This window comes from Lepidothrix coronata, unplaced genomic scaffold (genome assembly GCF_001604755.1).
Source record: "Lepidothrix coronata isolate B3197 unplaced genomic scaffold, Lepidothrix_coronata-1.0 Scaffold1, whole genome shotgun sequence".
NCBI lineage: Eukaryota > Metazoa > Chordata > Aves > Passeriformes > Pipridae > Lepidothrix > Lepidothrix coronata.
The window spans coordinates 14,540,959-14,555,022 of NW_016690181.1; the positions used below are offsets into that span (position 1 = coordinate 14,540,959).

The following is a 14,064-nucleotide window of genomic DNA, read 5'->3' on the forward strand; positions in this document are numbered from 1 at the left end:
CAAGATACACTCACAAGATGGAAAAGTCTAACGTGCCTGGGTATGGCATCATGTCCTGTGGATCTCACCAGACACCTTGCCCCAGCCATTCTGACATCCTGAAGTGGCCAACACCTGGCTACAAATGCAAAATCTCTAACCAAAGAATGTAACCTCTAGAAAAATGGGTTACTAAGCACATGAGTGCTTCACCTTCTCTAGGATTTCTGTTTTGGATCTGAACAAGTCAAAGAAGCATGTGGTGTTAAGAGTTTGTAATGCTGTTGCAGTAGCATTTTAATTAGTTGGGTTTATATATTTATGAATATAGAAAACTGAGCATTCAAGTACCAAATTAGTGAATAGCTATTGCAGTGAGACAGATGGTGCCAGGGAAGACACAAGATCCCTTACCTCTTTTTATAAATTCACATCTTTCCAGAAAGCAGGAAATGGAGAGCAAAGAGGAAGGACCTCTAAGCAGCAGAGGCGGCTTTGGGGTGACCTCATTGTGGCCTTCCAGTACCTAAAGGGAGCCTATGAAAAGGATGGAGAAAGACCTTTTTATAGGGGCAGGTAGTGACAGGACAAAGGGGAATGGCTTCAAACTGAAAAAAGGGTAGGTTTAGATTACATATTAAAAAGAAATTCTTTACTATGAGGGTGGTGAGGCACTGGAACAGGTTGTCCAGAGGAGCTGTGGATGCCCCATCCCTGGAAGTGTTCAAGGCCAGGTTGGATGAAGCTCTGAGTAACCTGGTCTAGTGTGTCCCTATCCATGGCAGTGGTGTCCCTATCCATGGCAGTGGCATTGGAACTAGATGATCTTTAGGGTCTCTTCTATCCCAGGCCATTCTATGTTTCTGTGAATACAAAGCTGTATAGAGGTAAATCTGCCTCTTGCCCACCCGCTAAAAATAAAACACTAAACATCTGTCGCTGTGCTGAGTTTCAGTTTAATCCAGTTAAAAACTAATCTATACAAAGTACAGAGTGGGGCTTTTTTTTTTTTAATACATATATTGCACTGGAGATATGAATTTGTACAACATTGATGAAATTTTACCCCTTCATCCTCCTACTGAAATCCCAGCCAAGTACAAAACCAAATCTCTGCATCTTTGTGGTGATACTGGTGTTTGCATAACAAAGTTAGACACAGCTTTCTTGTAATCACCTCCTAAATGAAAAGCAGAATACAGGTGAAAGCACTTGTGCCAGTGATATTCCAGTCCCTTATTTATCCGCAATTATAGCTTTCTACTTCGCAAGTTCAGCACCCAAGTTCCAACAACTCTTTACAAAACTCTGGCTGTTTCAAAGTATATGGGATAAGGGGGCCAATCTCCAACTGCAGACTGAAGATCTTAAAATCAAAACATAAGAGGTTGCACCAAAACTGAAGCTTGAGCATTACATTACAAAGCATATCATGATCATATAATGGCATTTGTTAGGAGGCAGATCCAGCCTGAAGGAATGATTTGTATGGTAAAAAAGCCTTCATACCAAAGGTTTCAGTCCTTGATTCTCTACAAACATCTGTGTCTGTATCACTTGTCCTCTGCAAACTTTCATGTGGGATAGGGAGAACAATATCAAAATTTCCCCTCACCTTTTCCATGACATTTGAATAATTCCCTCTTTGTTTCCCTCCTCACCCTGTTACTCATTATCAGGCTACAACCTCAAAGCCAGGGCTGTGCATGGCGAAACTTTATGTAGCCATTATTATGTCTGGGCTTCTTTGCAAACAGATGAAGCTGTTGAAAGGTATTTTAGTCTCCTGACAAAGACAAAATCAAACTGTTGTTAGAATTGCATGGAAGTGACAAACAGAGGAGACAGTGGTTTTGGAAACTAAAAATGTCAACTACTTGCATAAAGAATGAAAAAAAAGGTAAAAGAAGTCCAACTGTTTGAGTGGTATAAATGAAGGAAATGTGACCTGACAACTAACAAGATGAAAAAGATAAGGAACCCTAATCTGTTCTCACACTGAGTTCTGTTATATCGTGTGGAGCACAAGAATATGCCCAGGTCTGATGAAAGAAGCCTTGAACATGGAAGGAATGTGCCTAGCTTCCATCAATCACAGTTCTTCAGTGAGAAACTTCCCAAATGTCAACACAAAATGTTAGCATTTGCCTTCTGTCTTTTTTGAGTTTGCCTAAAATATTCAAGTCTTATTCTGAAAAGAACATCTTTCCATAACAGAGGCGTGCTTCTGTTTCTTTTCTCAAAACCCAAACACCTCTTTTAATGCCACTGTCAGCAGTTAGCCACAGAACAAGAAGGAAATGTAAAGGATGTTAGCTGAGGTGTGTGTGTATCCATTCAAAGCCAGCATTATACAATCAGAACAATCCATGTTAAAAAAAAAAACAACCCACACACAAAAACCCAAGCAAACAAAGAAATCCAAACAGAGTTTACACTTCAGGATACTTTCAGTTTGAAACAAATGAAAAGCAAGGACAGACACACAACTTTTCAGCATTATAGTAAAACTGACAGGAAAATCAACTTAGTCTTGTAAAATCTTGGCTTGCAATACTAGGGACCTATCCTGGTTCAATATCAAAATAATACAATCAAGTAGCACCCCGGTTTAGGACACTTCATAAACTTAGACCAACTGCTGAAAAACTCACAAGAGTTAACAGTGAGACCCTTAACGAGTCCCAGATTCATGTCTGAGAAGAGCTTTCTGAAGCACATGGTGCACTTTGAAAAATCTGGTTTTATTGTAGGAGGTAGGATAATCTGTACAGAAAAAGACAATGAGTCTTGTTCTGTTTTGCACAATATTTCCATCAACATAAAAAGCTTATTTAATAACATGCAAATTTTTGAGATCAGCTGGCGTCTGATGAAAGAAATGGGGACAAAAGTATTGTCCAAAGAGCCAGTTGAGCTTTCAACTGCTACACACAATTAGTCTCAACAAGGAGGACGGTTCAGATCAATGCACTACAAGTACAGTATTCCTTTTGAAGGCTTACAGTGAAATTCTTAGGCTTCTGTAAACATGAAAAATATTCACTGTTCCACATAATTCTTTGCTGTGTTTAAATTTTAGAAAGTGCAAATTTTCTGTGATTAAGAGGTTTTATTTTTATTTGGTCTCAAAGAAGAAAGGGTTTGGTAGCAGTGGAAAAAGCAGGCCTTTTATATATGGTCTTTGTTTCCCTATCTCTTGCTTTTCAGCATTCTGGAAAGTTTCTACATAAAACTAGACATTCAGGCCTGTTCCCTCTTTCCTCTCTGAGAAGATTCTGATTCATGCCTAAACACAGAATGGCAGACATCTCTTCCCTCTTTGTAAGAGCAGAGTTCAACAGCTCAGTCCCCTGGCCATAAAAATCTTTAATATTAATGGTTTCCCTAATTTCTTCCTCTATTATAGCCTCTAGATGATCCCCTTGTGTTTCTCAATGATGCATTGGAGAGAAAATTAGTTTAATTTATAAATCAAACCTGACTGATACTTTAACATTCCCATGATTTTACAGTCTGAGGAAGAGAGCAGAGAGTTCTTGTTTCATTCTGATTTCCTGCCCACCCCACCCCAAGCCCCTCCCACCCTTTTCCCACCCCAAATAATAAAGATGCTATAAAGTTGAGGCACAAGTGGTTAAGGGTGAACTTGATCAGTTCTAACAGCTGGTTCTTGGACATGTCCTGGTGGTAAAGGCTGATCACCTCCTACCGGATGTTTTGCTGCATCTCCAATTTTGTGTTCCCCAGCTGTAAAACAAGAATAGAACCATTTGTAACTTCTCAATTAAATTGGCCCCAGATGTGAAAAGTCTCTGAAGGAAGGTTCCTATCATAGAAACAATCAACAAAACCTTCTGTTTTTTGGTTTATAAATGGAATCAAGAATTTTCTCTGTGAATAACAATTAAATCAGATTAAGATTACCCAATAGACTGCATTATTATTCAGTGTTTCCTCTTAGACTACTAGTTGTTTCTGCTTTCTGTGAAATATTTTTAAAACCATAAGGCATTGATTCTTTCAACATTGTTTTTTCTGAAATATATCATGGTTTTATGGGACCTTTAATCCCAGCATGGGAAGCTTGAAAAAGACATACTTAACAACTTGCTCCCTATATGTTGCTCCTTGCTGCATCAATACTTACAGAGTTCTGCCTTTGCCTATGCTTGAATAATACTCATTTTCATAGTCTGATGAACTTGCAGCTGCATTTTTGGGATTCTTTTTTCCTCAAAGTATCCTTAGTAACTCCAGTGGCCTATGGATTTAAAATATTGTCTACTTGGATCTCCTTGACTCAGTGAATGAGTAGTGACCAGTTCCAGCTAATATAATGAATTCTTATGGCACCTGATTAAATGACTTTGCAGAAAGATTTTACATAAAATAATACATATGTTAAGAACAGTATCTGCTACAATACTGCCAGTATCAAAAGAATGTATCATCTGGTGAGGGGAATTTAGGCTCTCAGAGCTAAGGATCGTAAAATGAAATTTCCCACAGGCTGATTCAAAGCAAATGAAAGACAAAATTAAAGTGGTTCTGAAATTTCATCATTTCCCTTCATGGAACTGAATGGGTAGAATTTCAGGGTACCAACAAAGCTGTAATCACTGAATACAGCACTTGAGGTTTGAAGTCCCACTGGTGGCCCTGCAGGGGCAGTTAAGAGCTTCTAGTATTCAAAAGGCTGCCTGGATAGATCTGAAGCCTGTATTTGAAATGAATGTCAAGAGAACTCCTTTAAAGCACAAAGGTAACTCGGGCAAGCTGTTACAGACAAGAAGGGCTAATATATATCCGGCTGTTTTGTTGCCACCAATGAGCAAATGCAATGATTTATTACGCCACTACCACCTTCTGAGGGTGTTGAAGCAATTGGTCTTTCATACTGTTTAAGGCTAAGTTGTCATGTCATGTTGCTGTTTCTTTACTATGGATTTAAAAGTACTGAGATTTCAGGAATACTTTAGAAGAGTTATGTACTTCCCTCTTAAAGACTGTTTAGTGAACCTCTCTACAGAGGTCATTAAAATTGCTTTAGATTAATAGTTCCAACAGAAAATATAGTTGTAATGACTTTTACATTGCAAATGTTATTTTAAAGCTTGTGTATCTATCAGAAAGAGACATACGGGGTTGGAATTTCAGTTCTCCAGCTGGTCCTGCAGGAGGATTTCCTTGCTGTAGTTTCTTCTGTTCCATCTGTTTTACGACCTGGTGAAAAATAAAATACAACAGTCAAAAAACTTAAATTTGTCAGCTTTCTCTGATGTGACATAAATGAATAGACTTACAACAAATTTTGCAGTCGTTAAGTAAAGTCTTGGTTAGTTGAGTATATGGCTGAGTTGAGATGCTTGTGTTGTTTGCTGTAATTCTGAATACTAGACTATGTTTTGCTGTGGTACCATCAGTTTAGATTTCAGCTGGGACTCATACAAGAAATCAAGGTAAAGAATGCTCCAGAGCTGGGAACTGTCATGAGCTGTTACACATATAAGGATACAGAAAAGGAAAAAAAAAATATTCTGTTCTCATACATGTACCTGCTGAAGCTCTTGTTTCTGAGCCTGAAGCTGGTCATGCTGCCTCTGTAGTTCTTCCTTCTGTTTCTGAAGTTCTTCTGCCTTCTTTCTAAGTTCATCTTCCTGCTGGGAAATATGATTTTCAAATTCCTTCAGCTCATCCTCAGTGAAGAGCTGCTGTTGATCTAGTGTCTGCAAGAAAATACATACAAATGTGAATACTTAGCCAGGAACACAAGTATATTTTTTATTATCTCCCCACTGAAATTCTTATCTGAATTGTCCAGTTCAATTAAAAGAAACCCAGAACAAGATACCCAGACATGACACTGTAAAGGGTTAGTACACTCTCAGCAAACAGCAAAAGAGTCATTTCTCAGCGATTTTGTCAGCAAAACTCTACTACAGATTTAGAGGTAGGAGAAAACTATCCTTATTCTTCCAGCTGAGCTCTTATCTTCCCTTTAAAGTGATTCATAAACAAAATGTCCATTTTCCATTTGAAAAGCATGTGTGAAAAGCTCTTCTAGAATCCCCAGGGTGGCGCCAGACCTTTTCCGTGTGTGAGAGGCCCATAAAGCTCACATCTGCATTACATTAGGCTGCTACATTTGTAGGTTACATTTAGCTAAGGCGCTTAACGACACACATACCAACACAGAACTGAAAAAAAGCAAAGGTCACAGACATGCCATTCGGTTTCCTGGTGGAGTGCTGGTAATGCTACTCTGTGTTGTACTTGGAACACATTCTCATTACCTCCCAGCTGTCTGGCTCCAAAAATTCTTTTTTCTCCGTAGCTCTGAGGAACTCTTCCAAAGTCACTAGTCGGTCCTTGTTGATGTCAACCTATTTGAAGCAAAAAATTAAACTTAACCTAATGTGTGGGTTTTGATGGAGCTAATATTTAACTTCATCAAACAAATATCCTCAAATATAACCATTTTAATTGTTAAATTGTCCCATTTTCAAGGGATCGCCCGCAACATCTTCTGAAAACTTCTCACAAGCTTATATAGCTTAACAAAAATAGAATTAAAAAGTAAATATTCACATTTTACTTCAAAAATCATTGGCTTTATTGGAAACACTTGTGTTCACAGCCCCAACACTAACAGTGGAAGGTATGACTTTTTTGAGAAAAATGTTTTGTAGCTTTCTGGTAACTACTCTGACTCATAAAATTATATCCACTGTCAGATGGTGAGGTTCTGAATTGTGTCAGAATCCTTTAAGGGGAAGGGAGGAAATGCTTCCCTTTATGACTAATAGAAGACCAGGCTTGCTCTGTTCCTCAAGCTTAAGGAATATAGTTGAATACAGAACAATTATTTTTATTATTATTATAAAATTATAGAATATAAAAATTATTATAATTTGAACACAGTGGTTCAAAATATCCCCTTCCCTTTCCTCTGTCTTCTGAGCTGAAAACCCATCAGACCTGGTGAAGGTATTCACTGTCATAGGTGATACCCTGAGCTCTGAGCTCTCTCCTGAAGGGAGACAAAGGTGAGCTGTATGAAAGAAGCCCTTGCTCTACACACCAGAATCTTAACCATCTGCCAAGTACCAAAGAACATTTAGAGTTCTTCCCTGTTTCACACAATTCACAGGGAATTTCTATTGAATCTCAGTATCTGCAAGAGACAGAGGCTGCTGGACAATTCCTTTCCTGGAACTTCTTAAACAAGACCTAGTCAGCAGGCATTTACATCAGAATACGGGGATGGGGCCTGAGAATTGTTACTTTATGTGAATCCCTGCACAAACAGAATGCAGTGTGACAGGTCATCCCTTTCTGCTGCACTTGGACAACACTTCATGGCAGAACTGTATTTCTTGAACACAGAAGGAAATAAGCTCTAATGAATATCAGTCCCCACCTCATTCATTACATGTTCTCTCATTCTCAGCCTTTCTTCTTCCATTTCAACCATGTCATCCTCTTCATTCTTGGGATCATAAACTTTTTCTAGCTAAAATTCAGAATTAGTAAATGTTAGTTTGAAGAAAGGGCTGCTCATTCAAGTGACAGAGAATATCTGGAAAAGTAGCAGGAGACTGCTAAAAACCTAAGTTCGCCATTGCTGCAATAGAGAGAGTCTGTGTGTGTGTGTGTGTGTGTGTGCAACTTTCCTCTTTCAGCACAGTATTTAAGCAACAAGTGAGCCTTTCTTTCCTAAGAATGAAATTTTCAGTTAATTCATGTGGTCTGTTGCAATTCTGTGCTGTGGCTGTTACAGTAAAGTTGACCTCAGTGTGCACAGTCTGATCCTGCATTTGATTCAAAGCAGGCAGAGGTTCCATGTGGTTTCTGGAATGGGAGCGAGTAGCTTTTTTACCAGAGCATGCAGTTGACCATGTAAGCATTTAGGATATCACAAGACAAATTGAGTGCTAAATTTAAGGGTCCACTTCTCCTCTTGCACAATGCCTTTCTGGAGAGTTCATGCTTATTTGTTTCTACTTAGCTTTCTCAGGCATTGACCTTCTCTTGCTTAGCCATAGGTAATCTTAAGGCCCCAGACTATTTGTTTTTAAACTAAAAAAACTACAAAACAGTGAGACACCTGTCAAAAAAGACTGCCCTGTATTGAGGGGGATTATGGCAAAGTATTGTTAGAAATCTCCATTTGCAAATCATGTTTCTTAAAAAAATTACACTAGTATATATACTGTATAGCACATTTCTTCTCTGGCTCATTAAATCAGAAAAAAATATTAGACTAGATGTTGACAGCCGTAGTACTGGACCTCTGAATGGGAAATTTATCTTTTTTTTTCCGCAATACCAAAATATAACCTACTGAACAAATTAAGACAAATGCCCTTCATTTACTTATCGATTCTGCAATTCCTATCTTTGGAATTGCTAGCATTACCCTTCTGGGTGGCAAACACATGCTAATATTTGCTTTTCACAAGAACAAACAAAGGCTTAAAGAAATTAAGAGCCAGTCTACTGTACCAGATGTACATGTGCTGCAAAGTAGCCAGACACAAAACATGAAATTTCTGTAGCCACTACCACAGCGTGCTGTCCCTGAGCCAAGTCACACAGGTGTGACCCTTTTTCCCATAAGACTTGTTGATAAACACTGAACAAGCACAGCTACACATCTTCAAAATCTCAAAACCTCTACCAGGCTGCATCTAGGCAGAGCAGAAGTGCAGCTCTCTGCACTACAATTTATACAGGTGACACCTATCCTGCAGACTAGTTATATAATCTCAAACAAGGCTGTGACAGAGAAATGCATGGGCACTAGATCTCTGATGTCTGACTCCTACTCTTCAACGACTTCATTTTGCCTGCTGATAGGTTTTGCATTTTTGTAGAACTATTAAGGATGCACAAAACTCAGCATAAATACGCTATTTTGTAGTCCAAAGTCACCAATTATACTTGGAAAAAATACAGACATCCCTGTAACCATTTTCTGAAAGAAGTTAAGCTTCTGAATTTTTTTTTTTTACCTCTTTAGTAAATAGGGCTTCTAATTCTTGCTCATCCAGGAAACCATCATTATTGACATCTACAAAAAGAAGTGTTAAAAATGCAAGTTGAGTAGGTACAGAAAGTCATACATGTAATAGACCTTCCTGAGTTAAATAAGGATCAGCACACACATCTCATGTGGTTTAAATCCTCATTTAACAAGCAACTGGTTACATAGGTTGATTTTCTCTTTAAATTTTTATCAGGCATTGGCTGAAGTGTACTGCCATTTTTGGTTGGTTGGACAAGTCTGGAGCAATATCCCTACTTCTTAGATTAGCAAAGAGAAATAGGTCACCACAGGATTGTGCAGAGTGCAACTGCCAAAAAATATTACTGAGAACAAGTTGTTGCAATTTAACAACTAAATTTCTCATTAGACTCAGGAGCAAAAAAATTTTGCAGAAAAACTTTGTTAATTGGCAGTATGACTCTCCAAAAAACCCTAAAAAATTATGAGAAAATCTATATAAATATGCAGCACTTGAGGTAACTGTAAAATGACTTTTCATGACAGCAAATGCTGACAGGAGAATACTTGATAACTAACGATCCATCTTTTATTCTACATTGTACTCCGAATATTGTTATACTACCTCAGAAATTGAAAGAGAATGCCTATTTCAAATGGATGGTATTATGCAATATTTTTGTTTAACTGCTTCTAAGGTTTTTTAAATACCAAGCTCTAAGGCAAAAGGTTGTTTCAGCTACTCGTGTTTTGGTAGGATTTGCAGAAACAAGCTAACAAAACTTTTCAGAAAATTCTTTCAATATCTCTTTCTAGAAAGAAGAAATAAGATTTAATAACTATAATACATATTTATAAATTTTATAAACCAAGATAAAAGCTCAGACTCAAGCAACAACACTTTTCTTCATCTAAATCATCATCTTTGGGATTAGTCAAATGTATTGTTCAACCCTTTGCAACCTAGTGCCAGGCAGGATCTACTTAGGGGTACTTTATGATGAAGCATTTAACAATATCAGAATTTAAGGTTACATGATGATATAATCACATTTAAAGGAAAATGTCCACTGAGATGCATCCTCATGTCTGCTACGGCTACTACTTATTGTTTCTAGCTGCACATTGCTCAGAAACGTAGCAGCAGGATTAGGGGGCATTTTGGTTTTTGTTTTATCAAGGGAATCTTGATAAACCTCTTCTGATGAGGCTTGGCACGTCTGTGGCTGTTCCGAAGATTAGAGGTGTCTGGTATTTATCTGCAGAGATGATGAGAAAGCAGGTTTTCCCCCACCACAGACACACCTCTGAGGATTTATTCCTAGTATGTAGTGTGCAAGCAAAGTTATAGATATGGACAGCCCTCCAAGTACCCATACTTCCCTGAGTAATCACTCCTGGTATTTGGCTGTAGGATTTTAGGAGTAGTTAAACAAAACTCTGTTTTCAAATTTTAAGCTCCATTTAAAACTTTACAGGAAACTTACAAACAAGAACAAATATTTTCTCCTCTATACTATTCAGACTCATCCAAATTACTTGAGGTATAAGACTTCATCCTAGCGTATGATAAACTTGTCCTCAGCAGAATGTAAAAGAAAGTAACTTCAATTGTTCATTAAATTAAAACTAAACCTCTTACCGTGCAATTTGAAAAATGTTTTGGGGTCAAATTCATTAGGATCTAGTCCATCTGCTTCTTCCCACACCTCTTTCAGTTGATCTTTGCTTCCCTATAGATTGGTTAAAGAAAAACTATTCAAAAGACAATTTAGTGTAATTTTTCTGCATTACCTTTGCATTACGGTTTCTTTGTTTGCTGATTAGTCACATGGCAAATGGAATCAATGGAATTTTCTTTAATTCCCTTTTGGTCAGGTCTAATACATTTATTAGACAAAAAGGCCCAGGGAAAGAGAGAGAGTCAAAGAAATGCATATTCTGTGGAAAGGAGCACCTGTAATAATCAGTCATGGCTTCACAGACTCATCTAGAAACAGCAGCTGAAGGAAGTTATATTAATTTGCCTTTTATAGAGCAAACAGTCCTGTGATGCAGTTCCTTGCAGGCCAGGCACACCATGAAGGCATCCCTACAGTTTTTAATACTGTTCTGGCTTATTCCTCATGAGTTTCAGCATCTTTGTAAACAAGAATTCTGCCAGAAAATAGCATACCTGTACAGAAAAAATGGGGGTTTACATAGTGGGGTTTGTAATGCTCTCAGCACTGTGCCCACGCTCTGCTCCCATGTCAGTGATAAGAGGCAGATGCTGAGAACAAACAAGATACACCCTTCTCTGTGTTAGCTTTTTCTCTCTAGAAAGGAAGGCTTCCACTCAGTCACATAAAAACAGGCTATGGCCTTACAGGATGGTGAACTTTAGGGTGATCTCCGTGTTTTTTCTTCATCTCCTCAAATTTGGATTCTTCTCGCTTCCTCTTTTCTTCATCCAATGTTTTTAAATACTCTCTCCTCTCATGTTCTTTCATCATCTCATATTTCTTAAACTCCTCATGGCGGGTCTTATCATAGTTTTCCAGGTCACTTGTAGCCTAAAAATACAGATATATGCAGACATATGATTAAGCCACATGATTATGTAACACCTCTGGCATTAAACACTGTATTGTTCAGCTCCATGGGCAAGGCTGGCCATTCTGCCATTCTCCTTTTAAATATAGGGTAGTCTACCTGGGAGGGGTCCTTTCACATGACAGTGATGCAAAAACATCCCTGCTCTGTTATTTTCACAGAAATTAATTTACAAGGCTTCAACTGCTAGACAATTCTTGGAATTGCACAGTACTTTATAAAGGCAGAAAGGTGTCCTTTCTCATCAGTTAGTAATAAATTAAGTTAAATAAGTCCCACACTAATAGTACCATTAACTCCTCGATTACTTCAGACTGAGAACATTTGTAGTTTATCCCACAGTTTAATGAAAAAAGTGCATTCATTAATAGTGGGGGTTAGTTTGCAGTAACTTAATGCAGATTAAATAAAAAATAAAACAATTATATGGAGAGAAAGGGTGAGAGTGAGGGAGGAATTTCTAACAAATATTGTATAGAGTTTAAAGTTATGTCATTTTCACACAAGCCAAATGATTTTTTGGTAGTGCTTTTCAAAGTACATGTTTACACCTCATATTTTCTCTCCATGATTTACATCTTAGTTTTCACTGTACCTTTTAAAAAAACAATTCCAAACCAAAGACCCCTTAAAATACCCATTACACTCTGTCAATATCTTGGCTGAGAAATGAAGAGACAAAACAATAAAATATATAATAAAAGGAAGAACTGCCCTGTTGAGGATATGCATCTCCTAGCCAACCAGAATTTTCCCAGAAGTGGTGCTCAGAAATGGGAAGAAAAATTATATCTCTATAAAAAATAATTTTACAGAAAATGGAGATAAAATTTTCCAAGGGTAAAAAAAATTACACAAAAATTACAGGAAGCTAGAAATATAAATTACCTTTCAATTTATTTTGAAAATGTAAAATCTGTCAAATTCTCATTTTGGGCATGCAGTGTTCTCTAAAGCATAGCTGAGATCAAAGTAATTTTTCCCTTTGGGAAGTGTATTTTTCTCTAGCAGTTGAAAAAAAAGCCATGCAGTGCTTAACTACATCCCTTAAAAAACAGGCCCTGAAAAAAACCCACACCTGTGACTGATAATGAATCTGCTAAACAGACACTGAATGCCACGTCCAGTGTAAGCAATTTGTAATACTGGTATCTTAAATTCTACTCTGCTGTGGTTTTGCAGCTTGACATCTATATAATAGAACCCAAAATTCATATGGGTAGGTTAAGGTTGATTACTTATGTGATTCTGTGAGACTCCTGTATCATCTAGAAATAGAAATCAGAAAATACACTTGGAAAAAAGTGTACCTCTATCTAAACCGTATTTAATTTAAAGACTTCCAGAAAGGTGTATTTTATTCCCAAAGTTCCTTGTACTGGCATATGATAAGATGACATCCCAACATTTATGGGCTCTTTAGCATAATACATACTGACAACAGTTTTCCAGTGTGCATGGAGACAACTGACTTTTCTCTGAAAATGAAAACTGCATGTCATTTATAAAAAGTGGTATACAGGAAAGGACTTGCCTTTACCAGAGGAAAAAAGCATAATAAATAATACCCCAAATCCCCCATAGTAGTTCATATCTGGCACTCACTGCTTTGATCAGCATATCTAAGTCTTTAGGTTCGAAGGTGTCAGGATTCTGATGGTTCAGGTGCTCAAACTGCTTAAGGAGAGCCTGATGGTCTATGCCAGTGTCTGAAAGAATAAGGTACACGTGCAAAACATGAAAATAAGTTTGAAATCCAGCGAGATCAAGAAGTTAAAGTCTTTCATATGGGAGCTTGTGCCTTGTAAGTACCTGAGGCTCCCTGAGGCCTGGATAATTTTTTCACTGTTGGAGGAAACTATAACAAAATTTCTAAAGTTGTTTTTCCTGAAGGAGGTTGGCAAACTTAATGGCAATTTGCACTGCAGTCCCTCTAATGTGTCAGTGTTGCATCACACACAGTAACTTCACATGCACAAATTAAGGCTTGTGGTTCAGCAAGGAAAAGTACAATCAATTTGAGCTACATAAATTAAGAAAAATATTTTATTCTCTTTTATATAAATGAGATAGTTGAAGTTGTGATGTATCAAAGCTAAAAACTTGAATATTTTCCTGAAATGGGAAAAATCCAACTCTTCTACTGCCCTGTACATTTTACAAATCTTAGATCTGGCCAAAGTTTTATGTACAATATGGTATAAAAGTATAACAAATCAGAGAAGCAGATATTCAGATTTCATTTGTGGAAAAAGAGAAGTGCAAGACAGTGGAAAGTCGGGTCTTCTGCCTAACAGCTGAAAGCGTTTTCTCTTCTTGTAACAGGGGTGATACCCAACCAGCATCAATGCACAAAGAACCAACAATTGAACACATTTCTACTACAGGCTTTTCTACCTGTTACCATGGCTTCTGAATGCTAATGCTAGATAGTGATGCTCTCTTAAGAAGCACACACTTTGATATGTTAAGTACAACAG

General features: G+C 37.6%; 1 protein-coding gene across 2 annotated transcripts in view; it reads right to left on the reverse strand.

Moving 5' to 3' along the window:
* Nucleotides 1-918: 918 nt before the first annotated feature.
* The window catches only part of NUCB2 (nucleobindin 2), a 29,139-nt gene continuing 15,993 nt past the window's right edge, over nucleotides 919-14,064 (reverse strand). Inside the window, exons 5-13 of one of the 2 annotated variants that reach the window (XM_017812336.1) lie at nucleotides 13,190-13,293; nucleotides 11,359-11,544; nucleotides 10,632-10,722; nucleotides 8,997-9,055; nucleotides 7,403-7,495; nucleotides 6,276-6,365; nucleotides 5,538-5,708; nucleotides 5,124-5,205; nucleotides 919-3,729 (exon numbers count right to left, since the gene is read on the reverse strand). In XM_017812336.1, the coding sequence (XP_017667825.1) occupies nucleotides 3,617-3,729; nucleotides 5,124-5,205; nucleotides 5,538-5,708; nucleotides 6,276-6,365; nucleotides 7,403-7,495; nucleotides 8,997-9,055; nucleotides 10,632-10,722; nucleotides 11,359-11,544; nucleotides 13,190-13,293 (989 nt within the window). In that variant the 3' untranslated portion in view covers nucleotides 919-3,616. The remainder of the gene's footprint in view (nucleotides 3,730-5,123; nucleotides 5,206-5,537; nucleotides 5,709-6,275; nucleotides 6,366-7,402; nucleotides 7,496-8,996; nucleotides 9,056-10,631; nucleotides 10,723-11,358; nucleotides 11,545-13,189; nucleotides 13,294-14,064) is intronic. The other variant, XM_017812345.1, reaches the window with a different exon arrangement.